Source organism: Aphelocoma coerulescens, chromosome 7 (assembly GCF_041296385.1).
Source record: "Aphelocoma coerulescens isolate FSJ_1873_10779 chromosome 7, UR_Acoe_1.0, whole genome shotgun sequence".
NCBI lineage: Eukaryota > Metazoa > Chordata > Aves > Passeriformes > Corvidae > Aphelocoma > Aphelocoma coerulescens.
Genome location: NC_091021.1, coordinates 21,264,867 through 21,280,538, shown reverse-complemented (window position 1 = coordinate 21,280,538; position 15,672 = coordinate 21,264,867). Strand labels below are relative to the sequence as shown.

The 15,672-nt window shown below is 35.3% G+C and overlaps 1 protein-coding gene across 10 annotated transcripts in view; it reads right to left on the bottom strand.

Moving 5' to 3' along the window:
- The window catches only part of LOC138113371 (sodium channel protein type 2 subunit alpha-like), a 50,926-nt gene extending 36,099 nt beyond the window's left edge, over window positions 1-14,827 (bottom strand). For 4 of the 10 annotated variants that reach the window (XM_069021543.1, XM_069021544.1, XM_069021545.1 and 1 more), the window contains exons 1-10: window positions 14,561-14,827; window positions 10,858-10,976; window positions 9,887-9,976; window positions 8,161-8,289; window positions 7,562-7,653; window positions 6,247-6,519; window positions 5,880-5,943; window positions 4,856-4,997; window positions 4,497-4,703; window positions 1,330-1,629 (exon numbers count right to left, since the gene is read on the bottom strand). In XM_069021543.1, coding sequence (XP_068877644.1) covers window positions 1,330-1,629; window positions 4,497-4,703; window positions 4,856-4,997; window positions 5,880-5,943; window positions 6,247-6,519; window positions 7,562-7,653; window positions 8,161-8,289; window positions 9,887-9,976; window positions 10,858-10,976; window positions 14,561-14,827 — 1,683 coding nt within the window. Of the gene's footprint in view, window positions 1-1,329; window positions 1,630-4,496; window positions 4,704-4,855; window positions 4,998-5,879; window positions 5,944-6,246; window positions 6,520-7,373; window positions 7,466-7,561; window positions 7,654-8,160; window positions 8,290-9,886; window positions 9,977-10,857; window positions 10,977-14,560 lie in introns of all 10 variants that reach the window. The other 6 variants (XM_069021546.1, XM_069021548.1, XM_069021551.1 and 3 more) reach the window with 2 other exon arrangements.
- Between the last annotated feature and the right edge of the window lie 845 nt (window positions 14,828-15,672).

Below are 15,672 nucleotides of genomic sequence, written 5' to 3'. Positions count from 1 at the left end.
ATCTCTCCTTACCATTCTGCCTCATTGTTTCCTGCTCTGGACCCTGTCTCACCAGGGAGATACTCCATGGCTAACAAAACAAATTTCAGTTCTTCCTTTACCAATTCTACTGTTTGCAATTCTTTCGTTCTTGTGGCACCCAAGTTTTAGTTGTATCTGTCAACTTTTGCCCCAAAGCTTTGTTACAACTGCAAAAAAAAACGTTAAGAGAGTCTTTAATTAGTTATTCTTAACCTGGATGGTTTTCTTAGGTAAATGCCATCTATTGGCTCAGACCACACATTATCATTTTGAAGAGATGCATTTTGAGTGATTTTTTCTAAAAATGCCGTAACTGTGTGTAGCCTTGAAATAAGCAAAAGTAGCACAGAATCATTTAGGCTAGAAAACACCTCCAAGACCATCAAGCCCAACCTTTGGCTGATCACCACCTTGTCAACTAGACCATGGCACTAAGTGCTATGTCCAGTCATTTCTTGAACACCTCAAGGGATGCTGACTCCACCACCTCCCTGAGTAGTCCATTCCAATTTTTTACAATCCTTTCCATTGAAGAATTCTTCCTGATGTCCAATCTGATATTCTCCTGGCACATCTTGAGCCTATTTCCTCTTATCCTGTCACTGGTTGCCTAGGACACTGACCCCCACCCAGCCACAACCCCCTTTCAGGGAGCTGTAGAGACCCTTTGATTTATGGGAGTAGAGCTTTGAACTTTGGATTAAATCATGTACAGAGGTCCTTCATAAACTACTTTTTTCCTATGATTGCAATGATTCTCTGTCATGTATAATGGATTTCTAACGAAAAAGAACAGTATGACTAAATTGTTATATATACAAGCCCCAAAGATCCCTATGTAGTTTGTCCTTACTGTGCAGTACTACTGCAACTATTCTCATTATCTTCACATTAAAGAAGCTAATTAAAGAAAACAATAGAAACTAATGGTAATGTGGGATTTCCTGTGCAGACTATTTTGATGTTGCAGTCACATATTTGTACAGTTTTGAAATGGATCCAGAATGTACGGTTCATTAATGCATATATATGAATACTAATCTTTCTTTCTCCAGTCTGCCAGACACATCCTCAGAAATACAGTTTCAGAAATGTGTTAATTAAGTTTATAAGTATTCTTAGAATGTTGTTTTATCCCTTTGCTAATAGAATGGGTCAAACATCTCAAACTTACACTGTGAATGGTGCTTCCACTGATTTTTCCTTCCTTCACCATTTATATAACTTCCAATATGTAAACCTGCTGTAATATCAGTGAAAATAAAAGTAGAGTGAACACATGTGACTTAGTAAAATAGAGTGCTGTACCTGGTGAGGAGAAGTGAGCCTTTTTTCATATGTCAGTTGACTTCCTTCAGTGGAGAAGCGGAAACTTGTCCTTCTGATACTGTCTTCTGACTCAGACTTGGGGAACTTATCGATATCTCCTTTGTCCTCTGCTTCAGACATTTCTTTCTGTCTTCTTTTCTTCCTTCTGTTTCTTCTTTCTTTAGCACTCTTTGAGCTCAGCTTTGATGCTTCTGAAGAGCTTTCCAAGAGTTCTCCTAATCCCCCTACACCACTGAAATCTCTTGATGCAACTGATGCCGCTGCTACTGCTGCTGTTGTCTGTCAGGTTACAAAGCAAGGTATTCTTAGTAGGCCAAAAAAAGAATAATTTTATAGTCTTTTATCAACTGGTTTTTATTATCACTGTGATAATAATGTTCTTCGTACACTCTTGAGTGTGTAAATATACCCCCAAAAATTGTACTGAAGATAAACTATTGAGTCATACAGCTCCTCACTGTTTAGCAGCATGAGCTATTTGAAGCACCAAGTTCAGCAGAATAATAGCTACACTATTTCTTAAAGAATTGCTGCACAAGGCACTGGTCTAAAATAAAAGTAGTCAGAAAAGTGTTAACATAGTGCTTTTTCATATATTTCAGACCTGTTGCTGCATTTTCTCTGGAGAAAAGCCCCACATCATGGTCTAATTCAGCTCATCCCTTCTGAGCTCTTACAGAGAAAACTAATGCTTAACATTCATCATGTGAGTTAATGTATCAAAATCCAAATAGTGCCATGAAAGTAGTTGAATCCAGCCTTTCCTTACTGTCTTCACAGCAAGAACACTCCCTTTACTTTCCTTCTGCCTTTGCTGCTACCAGGCACACTCTCTAGGCACATCTTCAAGCCCTCCCTCCCTCTTCATGTTTCCCCTCCCACATGTCCCACCCTATCTGCACTCTAGGTCTTTGTTATAGATATGCAAAGGTACATTTATTGCCTGTTGGTGCTACAGCCTGAGAGAAGAAGAAAAGTTTAGATTTCTTCTTGGATAGAAAGGGATGAGATGACTTACTAGAGCAGAGTCATCCCAAAACTCAGGACCAGTATCTTTAACTACAGTGGTCAGCCTACTAGTTTTGGTTCATTAGAGAAAGGTTGTCATCAAAAAAAGAAGGATTGAGAGTATGTCTGGTGCTGTTCCTTGAGAGAACTGTGGGAGATTCCTATGAAATTCTGTAGTGGAAATATCTTCGGGAAGATGAAAGGCTGCTCTTAGCTTACAAAAAAGGATGGTGTGATAAATGGCATTAGACTAGGGTTATATAACAAGATGATTAGTAATTATCCAGCAAAACCAATGCCAATATCATATTCAAGTATTTCAGGAATAATGACATATCTCTCTACAGCAGGAAAGGATAGTTTGAAAGCTCATAGTATGAATTAATGTCTTTCTTTGCCACAATATACAACCCATGCTATAGAAGTTGACTGTATACAGACTTTTTCTGCTAAATGGAATATTAAAGGGATTCTGAAGTGTTTATAAAATAAAAAAACAATACTCAAAGTTTTGTCATACTGGTTCAGAATATCATCCTTCAAAGACTCAAACAGAAACAAAGGCGGCAGATGCTGAGTCATCGCCTATCTACTTCATAATACTAACAGTAAATGTCAAACAAGTGGAGCAACCCAAAGACCACTGTGATGTCTTAATTTGTGGATGAATAGGTCCAGTGTCAAGGGGGTGAAGAGATGGGTCCCAAAGTAATTTCTGCCTCAGCAACTAACTCAACACGTCAGTGATACACCTTGTACTGCCTACTTTCTGCTAACGGTTTCGCAAACAAAAGAGATCCTGACCGTAATAATGCTTTACTTATAATGAATGTAGTGGTCACTCATTTAAAAAAATATTACTTTCCAGGGTCTTTATTCAACCTGACTTGTAGTCTCTGTTTCATATTCTATTTTTCTTTCTATGTCTCGATCAGCGTCATTTTTCCCTACTCTCAGACATACAAACATCTAGATGAGCCTCCTGATATCTTTTGATATAATGTGATTTAGTGCCTTTAAGGCATTAAAATACCAGATTTAAGAAAAAGCCAGCAACATACACTTTGCTGACATTCAACCTTTCTAAATTTGAGTTTTGCAGGATTCTGCTCTTTCTTTAGGAATGTGGAAAGGATAAAGTTTAATGACTAAAATAAAGATATGCTAATTAGATTTCACAGGTCATACATAAAGATTTCTGTTCAAGCAAAAAAACAGAGAATTTCTCTTTTTATTAGCACTTTATGGAGTCATTCTAACTTAGGGAAAATACCTGCAAAGTACTACCAAAAACATAGTTTCATAGAAGATTCAAATTTGCTAGCATTTTATAAACACAGTCCTGTTGAAAATGACTAAATGCCATTATAAAAGAAATGGTAAATCAGTCCAGAAATTAGACAGATGGCTGACTCACAGAGATGAACCCCTGCATATATTTTACTTTCAGATAAGAAAATCTTTCACAAAAGTGTCTATTGAAATGTCTTTTTCTCATAAAACTTTAAATAATTTTCTTCTCTTTTCAAAGGAAACAAAGATTACTTTAAAAGAATTCTGAAATAATATCTTTGTTATGAATATTGCTCATCTGGTTTTGAATATTGCTTGTCTGTTCTAAGAATACATGAACTTCTGATTTACTACAGTGTCAATTAGGGATATTTTTAATTATTTTGCTGGATAGAAACCTAAAAGAACACTGATTACAATCCTTCTCTCTATTTGATGAATACTATTAAGTACAGCCAGCTTGGCAATTCTCACTCAGATGTAAACCAGAAGTAACATCACTAGACTTTGTTCATGCTATTTATAAGATCTGTAACATAAAAGCACCATTAATTATGACTACTTAAAGTCAGGTTTCTACAACACTCTTATGACAAACATTTTACTTTTACAATCCTTTGGTGAATGAAGTAACATTCTTTTCAGTACCATTAACTTTCTTTTTTTTACTATTTGGTTCGTTTCTGGTTTTCATTGGCTATTTCCACTTTTATAACTTGCATGGTAAACAAGACCTTTTATTTTCCACAATTCATTGCACAATGTGTACGTGTTGTTAATCATAAAAGATTTTTTTCCTTGCCTTAAGAACAAGGTTGTTCAGAAGGGACAATTTCTATCATTACCTGAGCTTCTTCCTGTTGCTTCTTTAGTTGTTCCAGCATCTGTTGAAATTCTGCCTCTTTCTGCTCTGCTTCTTCCATTGTTGCTTGATTCTGCTCTTCGTAGGCCATGGCGACCACAGCCAGGATCAGGTTGATCAGGTAGAAAGAGCCCAGAAAAATCACCAGAACAAAAAAGATCATGTATGTCTTCCCAGCAGCACGAAGAGTCTGGGGAGTAGAAAGCATATCTATATATTATTTCACCACTTACCTTTTTCACTGCAACAGCATTTTGCTTTCAGCTCATGTAAAAATAAGCCTATTTATGTAATTTTGGAGGTCACCAACAGTTTACTATTTATGTCATAATAATTTCTTACCAGCTGATAGAGGTTTTCCCAGAAGTCCTGAGTCATTAGCCGAAACAGAGACAAAAAAGCCCAACTGAAGGTGTCAAAACTTGTGTAGCCATAGTTGGGGTTTCTACCAGCTTTCACACATATATATCCTTCTGGGCATTGCCTATGTGAAAACCAAACAGGAGGCACTTAGTCATAACTTTTATTCTCTTCTAGAACATATGTATTGTCTTTTGGAAGAATATGCATTATTTTTCCACAGGAAATCCATAAATTACAATTGAATTCAATCAGAAAAAAAATTCCTAAGAATTTAACTAAGAACATAGTAAATGAAAGATACCCATTCCATCCGCTCACTGGTTGAAATGACCTAAATATTAAAACTCTCCTCAATTACATTTTGCAAATAGAATCTTTATTCCAAATGAATTATTTCCTGCCAAAATAATTGCTAAAATGTTGTTAAGGTTACAATATTAAAGATTAAACAATATTATTAGCTAAATCCAATTGTAGTATTAGGGATTTCCCACATAATGCTGATATATATATATATATATATATATAGTAAACCTCATCACTGTTGCCAGTCAGGCATCCAAGTTCAGCTAACAATTCTAGGCTCATAATTTGGCACATGTAAATGGCAGAATTTGCCAAAAGAGTTAGGCTTGAAAAATAAATTCAATCTTGAACTATGAAGTCACTGTTGTGCTTTCTTAATATTTTCCATGTTCTTTTTCTCATTTCTAACTTTTGTTTCCTCCTACTTTCTTCAATCAGTAAATCACCAAAAGAGACATTACAAAATTTCAGATTTTATCAATAAAACCAACTTCATTTTCTAATCAAGCAGGAAAAACGCTGTTAATTGGTATTTTGTTCAGCCAGAGGGTAAAACATTTTGACACAAGTATGAAATTCTTGCTTAGCTGCAAAACTTCGTAAGTTCTCTAACTCTTCTAAATATGAAGTTGCAACCAGGTTTCATGTTACTGCTTTTTCTACAGAGCATAACAGAGAATTTTTGAAAGGGTCTTACCCTGCATCAGAGCTATTACCACAAAGTAGGGCATCTCTTTGTCCTTCCAAGATGTAAAAATGAGCTGTGTAGAAAGCATTAGAAATATATATGAATAGATCAAATAAACCTGAAGGTGCTACAAAGTAAAATAAAAATAAATTATGTTAAATCAAAGAGGCTAGATACTTCTCACTTTGTAGCTTGTTTAGGAACCTTTATGGTTATTTTATTTTTTACTGTATGTATTTGATCTCTGTCAATAAGTAACTGTAAGCAGTTCTACATAAGGCAGAAATATAAACCTCTCAATGTTCTTTGATTGGTCACAAATAATTACATATTTTGGCCACAAATATATTAAAATAGTTACATCAGATGTTCTTACTTTCATCCTCAATGTAATCCTTCCAGTTAAACGTGCTCACTGTCATGTTAACAAATGTACCATTTTCATTCATTGTGCTGTTAAAGTAGGAAATAATGTTTATTTCAAAAGTAGAATTGTCTGGAGGCCACTGTAGGCATTTATTCCTCAAGTTGCCCATGAACAGCTGCAGCCCTATCAGTGCAAATACACTCAGACAAAACACAGTCAGGATCATCACATCTGAGAGCTTCTTCACAGACTGAATCAGGGCTCCCACAATAGTCTTCAGGCCTGCAAACAAAAAAGATCCGTAGAATTATCAAAGAGTATCTTTGCCCTTCCCGTATAATTAAGAGGCCATGCAGACACTTAAAAAGAAATTATTTTTTATTTTTCAAAAGGTAAAGCTTCATGAGCAGCCTCAGAGCTTGTGAAGATGAACGAAAGAAAAAGATTCCTTTTTATGAATGTGCAATGTACATATATTCCAATAAATCAAATACAGAATATTATTCTCAAGCAGGAAAATTTATCAATCATGCTTTCCTAGTACAGATTTGATTGCATTTCCTAATTTTTCTCTGCATTAAATATTCTGCCAATAATTCAGTTTCCAGTTAATACTAAACTGGAACACTTCACAACAACGCAAAGACAGCATGAGATAGAATTGCAAGTAATTTTGAATGAAAAAGTCATTTGCATTTGATAAATTTTCCTGTGCACCATTTATTTTCTCTCTGGTATCTTCCTCTGTTGTTACTTGTTTATTTTTAAGACTAATATCAATTTTAAGTGGTAAAATAAAGGAAAAATTTCAAAACCAAGAAAGCCATAGCACTAAGCTTTTGTAATGTAGAGGCAATTTGTCACAATAAAATGCAGAAAAACAAAGCAAAATAACCCATAGGCCTCATATTTTATGTTTCATGCAAGACTCTGTTAAACTCAAAGGCTGATTTTGCAAAATAAAAGAAGCTAATGCTGAAAAGGCAAAGAATCATAATTTAGGTTAATGATCCATGCCTTTTTTTTTTCTTTTTTTTTTTTTTTGGCAACATGAGCAGCAAACAGCAAGACTTATGCTCAAAGAAAGTGAATTCAATGTAACGAAAGTCAGCCTCGGTGTTTAACCTGGCTCTCACCTGGAATGACTGATATTGTTTTCAAAGCTCGGAGAACTCTGAATGTTCTCAACGCTGAGACATTGCCCAGGTCCACAAACTCTGTCACATATCTGTAATAGGGGAGTTCACACACAAACACAATGACAGCACACAAATAACAGTTGGAGATACGAGGGGCCTAACACCTTACACCAACTACTTCTTACCTGGAATTACAGAAATAGTTTTCAAAGCTCTCAATACTCTGAAAGTTCGAAGAGCTGAAACATTGCCTAGGTTTACAAATTCTGTTACATACCTGTAGGATTAAATCACAGTTATTCAGAATTGAGGCAGAGCTTATACTAATTAAGTGGGTCTTCAAAACCTCTGTGGCAATACTAGCAATCATACTTCAAAATTTACCTGTCTCTTCAGTACTTTTCACTTTAATAATTATTTTCATCAATTTTGATTAAATGTCATTGAAGTGAAACTCACTGATTTGTATGTGAACATCTAGTTAAACTAATTAGCTTGTAATGGGACGGTGACATGAAGTCAAAGGGATGGCTTCATTGCTGGTGAGTGGAAAAATGTAGGACATGAAATTAGTGTCCCTCAGCAGTAATTACACTAGTGGCTGACACTCCATTTCGGCTTCTGCCGTATTTTACTTTGATTTATGAATACTAAAATGTGTGATACAGTGTCTAAACTTCAAATGTTGCAAAAATTAAATATGTGTAAATAAATACATTTATTATAATAATATTTACCACTAATTTCATGCCCTAAAAGCTTAAAAAGTTCTTGAACCACTTACGCCATTAAAATGACACTGAAGTCAAGCCAGTTCCATGGGTCTCGCAGAAAAGTAAAACCTTCTAAGCAGAATCCCCTTGCAAGAATTTTGATAAGTGATTCAAAGGTATAAATTCCAGTGAAAGTGTACCTGAAAATCATCAGAGCAGGAATAATGGATTTTTGCATGCTTATAGACAGTGCCATTCTTTAGCAAAGATAAATTAAAAGAAAAGAAAAAGTATTTAGAAGTGAAAGGAATAAATTATTAACTTTACTTGCCCTAAATACTGTAGTTGCTGTTCAGTCTTTGCTGAAATTTGAACCTGATGTATATGCTACTCATTTTCTAAAAGGCTGATTTAATCTTAGTTCTTGTGCCTACAAATAATTTCTGACTCTAGTATTTATGGATACATTTCAGACTTTGATATTTATATGTACATTCTTTGGCACTCGCAGGGTTGCCTCTTTGCTTGCATTCATAAATCAGGTAGATGTCTAAGGAAAAAACCGAAGAATTTTTTTTATGTCAAAATCAGAGAGTTTTGTAAAAGTCAGTTTTGGATAATAACTATACTAATGACTATATTACATGTTTATTTCATAAACAGTCATCAAATATAAGAAATCATGCCCAGACTGTTATTCTCAAAGATGTAGAGCATGATTACCAGTTTACCTGGTGTGCAAGCAGCTATTCATTTAACAACATAGAATAGTCAGTTATAAGCAGCATAATGCAGGCACTTCCTGAGACCCACATGGATCTCCATGGACCTCCAGAATAAAGGAATTCTACCTACAGACCCTACTGCTCTCCTTTCAGACTCTCAGCAATTCTAACAAGCCATCATCACTGTTAACTGGGAATGGGTTAATGGTAGCAGTTTCCAAACAGTCTTCAGTGTAAGGTTCATTCTTGCAGAGAAATAAACAAATAAAAACCAGTAATGGCTATTTGAGAAAATGAGGGAATGAAAGAAGCAACAAGTGGTTAGAAGCAGGTCTTTAATGAGTAGTAGTATTTCAAATAAAAACATAAAAGGCTTTGAGGAACATGACCTAGTAGAAGGTGTCCCTGCATGCCAGGGAGTTGAAACTGGATGATGTCTAAGATCCCTTCCAACCCAAACCATTCTATGATTCTACAGTATTTGAGAGGAAAACATGTATCTGTATTTTGTTAGAGAATAAACGTGCATTTATAACCATGAACAAGAAAGAGAAATATTCCTTATTTAGGTCAGCTCTTTGTTACTCTTTCATAGGTAAGGCCCTTTCCTTGGCAGTTTAAGTTTCTTGTGGTTTGTGGGTTGTGTGTGCTTGTTGTAGCAGGTACTTATGAGTTCAAATCAGTAAGGCACAATAAAAGTCCCACTGTGATGAGATCATGGATACTCAAGCAAGGTATGGCAACAATTTTACATGCACAATTTTACCTGCACGTCTGTAGCTCCTTTTCTAATTTACAGCTCAGAATATCCAAGGACAAGAGCTCCTGTTTGTATTACACAGCAGAAGTTCACCTATTCCTCAGACATAATTTTAATGAACATGGTGTTACTCTTAAATCATTTAAGTTATTCAGGAGGAAACCAGAAAGATATTGATGATCTCATGGAATCTGGTTGTTCAGGACTCTGGACCAGCCCATTCTGGCATTTCACATTTTTATAAATGCTTCTTGTTTGGAGTCACACATAAAAAAAGATGTAAAAATAAAGAAGTAAAAATGTTTAACTTACTCTACATTCTTTGTCCAATCTGGAGGGTTACTCATGGTCATAAATACACAGTTGGTCAAAATTGTGCACATGATAAGCATGCTGAATAATGTAGGCTATAGTTAAGGCACATACATCAAAAAAGTAGGACAGCTTTATAACACTGAAATTGCTTTAAAATATTAAGTGTATATAAATGTGTACAAATAACATGACATTCTAATTAAAGTCTGGAAATAAAGCTTTGCACATAATTTTATGTATTTTAAATGGTGTACCATCTGGCATATTACGGTGCACTTCTATAAAACAATGCAATACTTTCATAATTATAGCAGGTTCAAGTTTTAAATGAAATTTAAACACATCTTTAACTCTGTAAATCATGGAATGACTGCCCAAATGTAATTACTCATTTAATACAGGTGGATCATTCTAAAAGATCTTTAGTCAGAGGTTGGTTGTTTAGGCCCAAGTTCTTCTTTGAACATGATTGAAATATATTTGAAAATACGCTCCTTTATCCTGAATCTTTTATAGGACACCTATCCCAGTGCTGAAAATATAATGCTGAAAAAGCAGCTCTTTACCCGTGCCCTTTTGTCCTTGCTAAGCGAGTCTAGTTCATGAATAGTATTACTGGTCTTGGTAAAAGTGTGACCTTAGATATGTTCAAGTGCAATGGTTTGTTACTAATGTGGCCTTAGCTGCAGGGCTTAGTACGGGATCAGGTCTCCTTTTAGATATAAAGCCTGATATTTAAACTCTGACAGCTTTAGGTGGTTCAGTAGAGAATTCTCTCAGCAGGGATGAAGATCATACTCCAATTCATGTGTGATATTGCTCCTTTTTTAAAGTGTGAACAACATATATTTATTTAGCATAGTTCACCCCCATGGACACAATTTGTATATCCACATGAAAAGTATTATTTCAGTCATTAAGTATTTTTAAATAGCAACACTTAAATCAACATTAAGAAAAAAGGATATGAATGTACCAAAATCTTGATAGCAATTTTTCTGATGGGATTAAAAGGAGTTAAAATATACAAGGCAGATGTGGCACTGAAACGGAAAATTGCTTTTCCCTTATTCAATACTATGAAAGTCTGAAAAAAAGAAACACAAAATTAAAATACAGTGTTGACTACATATATATCTTCACCTTCTACTAAAACTTTCCATTCTCCACCTGAGAGGTACAAGTTCCATTCTACTGTCTACCTGTGGTTGGAAAATAACTGATTTCTATGAATACAATGGATTAAGCCCTCCACAGCCAATTCTCCAATGTGCAAAATTTGCCAGCATGTGGAATGAATTCTGATGTTATTAAAATTGGTGGGAATTACAGAACAAAATGGCAGCTTATCAATAAAAGCAAAATGCAGCATTTTGTCACTAAAATATTTCAATTTTATTTTTAATGAAGTCTTTGATTAAAGTGAGACCTTCAAATTTATCAAATACATTCTACCTTGTGAGCAAACACAAACAAAACCAAAATAGCAAAAGGGCAATTCTAAATGCCAGTTTGTATTTGGAACAAATACTTGACAGAATTGTATACACACAGATATATATAGTGACAAGGGGAAATTGTCACTCCACAATCAACCACAATTTAAAAATAATTTTGCTTTCATTTTCTATTTTAAATACTACCAATATCAATTATATGGATCTTCCAAAACATATATCTGTAAAAAAATTAAAATTATTAATAAATTGCCAGTTAAGGTAGTTCTGAGCAATGTGAGACAAACATACACCAGAATTTGGTATCCTATCACAACAAGTCTTTTTTTAAAAAAAATTGCTGGTTTTGTTATTAACACTATGCTTTTACTCTCCCTGTATGTGAGCAGTAAATTTAGCTAGTCATTATCTTTTAAAATTTGGCCTGATAAACGTATGGTTTTTGCTCAGTTTATTATGTTTCTGTGGGCAGTCATTGCCTAAGTGTATTTGTGTGAATGAGGTTTGCTTGCATCTTTGGTGCTGCTTGAAATTTCTTCAGGACATGACTATTCTTCATTCCTTTTGCTCTTTGTCGATGGTAATGGCTCTGCTTTGTGTTAACATAATGGGGTCTTTGTTACACTCTCAGCACAGCTATATAGTATCACTGTTCTCCATGTTGAATTCCATTCTCTGTAAAAACTTGGCTGTGATCAGAAAAATGCTGCCCTCTCTGTGGGCTTTACTGACTATCTGGTCAGTCATCTCAGGCAGGGAAAGCAAACCTCTCCATGGTAGGAAAGAAAATAGGTAAGGGAGTGTGGCTGGTGCCTGTTCATGGAATAACATCAAGCTAACACTGAGGGTGGCAGAGAACGGACACACACTCCTTGGCATTTCTCCCTGCCCTACAGTCCTTCACCCAGCTGGAAATGCTAGAAAGATGTTGCCTGTCCCAAGGTCACTGCTGCAGCTGAGCCTGAAGACAGACTACAATTCACGTATGATTTCCTCTGCATTGACAAGTCAATGATTAAGGGTACTTGCTACTATACACCAGAGGAGGGATGACTAACTCTAATCCATGATTTAAGATGTCCATTTATTTTCTGTTGAGCCTAATTATACTGCTAGGTAATATAAATACAGATGTCACCCATGACTAAAGATTCTACAGTTTACTAATTGCTCTCATAGACTAAGAAGTCCATCATTAGTGTGAGCTTTTACACTTTTGTTCCAAAAAATCTGACTACGTTTTCTGATCAATGGAGGTTAGAAACTATACTTCAGAACTTCCCAGGTTTTCTGAAACTTCACTTGTAGAAGGCTTGTTCAGATAACTTTATCCCTGAACTTATTTATGCAACTTTATTCCTGAATTTTTGCAGCTAGTCCAGAAAAGCCCTTAGTGCTGAAAATTATACTGAAAGTAAGAATTTGCATGGAACTCTTGTTATAACCCAAAACGTATAAATTTAAATAACCCTTGTCAATGCTGTTTCTTTAAGCTTTAAATTCTTTACATTTCCTTAATAATGTACATACTTGTATTATCTACAGCACTGTTTATTTAACTTTGGTAACTGTTAGGTTATGCAATTACATACATATTCTGCTTTATTTTCTGTTCCCGTTACTGAGGCCATAATTTTTAAACCAGTTTTACAAACCAAAGGCAACCAAAAATTTAGCCACAAAAGTGAGAATATTATTTGCATGATCTTTTCCTGACAAATAAATTAAGTTTCTTTGGAGTTTAAAGTATTTTATGCCTTGATTTTGTTATAGGGCTCAGCATCAAGTTTCTTATCTTGATGGCAGCCTGGAATGCTTCAAGCCATCATTAGAGCAACTGTGTCAAGTCCTTTCTCGATTTCAGAGAGATGGGAAAAGATACTCCCAAGTACTTTCCCATAAAAAACCTTCTGCATTTTTTAATTTAGGGGTGTTATCCACCTCTTCATCTTCTTTCACTCTCCTTACCCACAACACTGCAGGTCTATCAGAAACTGAGAGAAGATCTTGATAGCTGCTAAAGGAGCACACAGAAATAAACAAGGGTGTAGATGAAAACTGGCTCTTACTGTCACCTGTACCTTTCAGTAATCAGTGCAGGACCTAAGGTACTTTTACCTATTCCCAGGTACTATTTCAGACCCTGGAGAATTTTAAAAGTCTACAGCTAATCCCAGCTATGGAAATATACTTGTTTGTTCCTTGTCTTTGTCCTAACTCAAATAACATTAGTTTGCTTTCAACTGTATGCATCATTGCTACAAGACCAAAACCCATACACTCTACTGCAAATCCTGACTTTTAAAAAGTCAATTTTTTTACTTGAATGGATCTGTTTGAACTACCTTTTCTATCTCTGAGTCCCTGACTTGGGGATCACGTGAAAAGGAGGACTGTGTATGACTGTGCAAATTGGAAGGGAAAATGCATCTCTTTTAGGAGTTTACATTCTTCGTGGAGCACAGTTTTTCTACTAACGGTCAGTTGTGTTACAGCCCCACACATTTAACTTAGATACATAGCTTTTATCTCAAACCTCTTTGCTCTGGCCTTTCTGTATGAACTCTTCAGAACACCAAAAATGTCTTTTTTCTATTCCTTCATCAAAACTCAGCTTTTCCATGGTGTCTGCCAGAGACTTTTAATTGACAGCTTTGCAGTAGAGATCTATCATAGCAAACCCAAGCACCTCAAGCAATAGTTTGCATTGTGGTAGTTTCATATGAGCCAAGATTTAAAGAGTCTCTATATGCTACATATATAGAGATACATATGTATTTCTTACATACATATATATGTTTGCATATGTTATACACCTGTACAGAAACAAAGAATATGCTTACAGTCCTCTATTTCACTAACTTGGGTGGATGCTACCTTGTTATCTACAACTATTTCCATTGCAAAACCATGCTTGAAACATCTCTTTTGTCATATCCACTCTTACTATTATATTGAAATCAGGAAAATTCATTCTGTTCTCAAGGTCAGACAAGATCAAGGAAGATACATCTTCCTTATGATGAAGTAAGTAACAAGTAACTCAACAGAATTGAAACAGTCACAATATGGAAGAGCATCAATCAGTTCTGCTAAATTGAAGGATGATTCTGGATATTTAGTGGATTGATAGTTCTAACCATCCCATTTTGTGATTAAACTTTTCTAGTGTATAAAGTTATACTCTCTTTTGTGCAAAACATTATTCACTCACTTTTTTATTGATATAATATGGGTCCAGGTCTTCCAAAGGTTCAGATACCATTCCTGGAGGTATGTCACCATAAATAAATGGCAGTGTCTTTCCTGCCTCCAAGTCACTGTTTGGTTTTGGACCATTTTCATCATCATCATCTGTATGGTCTTGCTTGGGCTTTTTAGCTTTTTCTTCTGCAGAACGTTTTTCAATAGCTGCGAGAGAATCTCTAGTAAAATAGCGGAAGCTTTCAGGTCCAGGTGGTACCAGCAGTGCCTGTGCCATGTTTTCATCCTGTAAATTTAATTACTTATAGATTCTTGCATAAGAATGACCTATAATAGAAAATGAAATAATTTAGGCAAGCTAGATTGTACCAATAGAAAAAACCCCAACATTTGGTCAGAAATTCTTTCCAGGCTTAAATAGAAATAGAAGCAGTATATTTCAAGGCTGAATGACAGTTAAAAGCAACTGTTCAGAATTTATTTAGATATTTTATAAATTATTTTTCAGCTTTTTCCTGCTGATCCAGAAAAAGACACTTTTTCTGCCCACAGACACTGCTTTGACTGTGTCCTTGGACACTCCCAGTTAGAGCAAACTGCTGATACAAGTGTTTTAACAGTACAGGGGTTTTTTTGTTTGTTTGGTTGGTTTTTTTAACAGGAAATATAAATGCATAGTCTGTGAGGTACTGTTGAAAATTGTAAACCTGCATTCTACTACTTAATAGATTTTATCTTTCCATATTTTTTCAAGCATAGGCAATACAACCTTACAAATGTAAATACTTTCATTAAACTAAAAGATTTTGCATGACTGGTGCTGTTTAAATGACAGCAACTGAATTATGGGAGGAACAAGCATAATTCTTTCTTACTGACACTTAGCTGTGGTGAAGGCTAATATTAGATACCAGAGCAGGTTAGGTTGCATTTATTGACTGTGAGCTGTGAATCAAAACCACAGTCTTTTGAGTAAAAGGAAACAGGATGTACAGTCTAGGCTATGTGGGGAAAGATGCTGCTTCTGATTCTTTGCAAGGCCAGTGTCATAGTATTATTGCAGACTGAAACTAGTCTGAAACCTAAGACTCTAGTTCCCTGTGAATGTCTTTAGTACCAGGG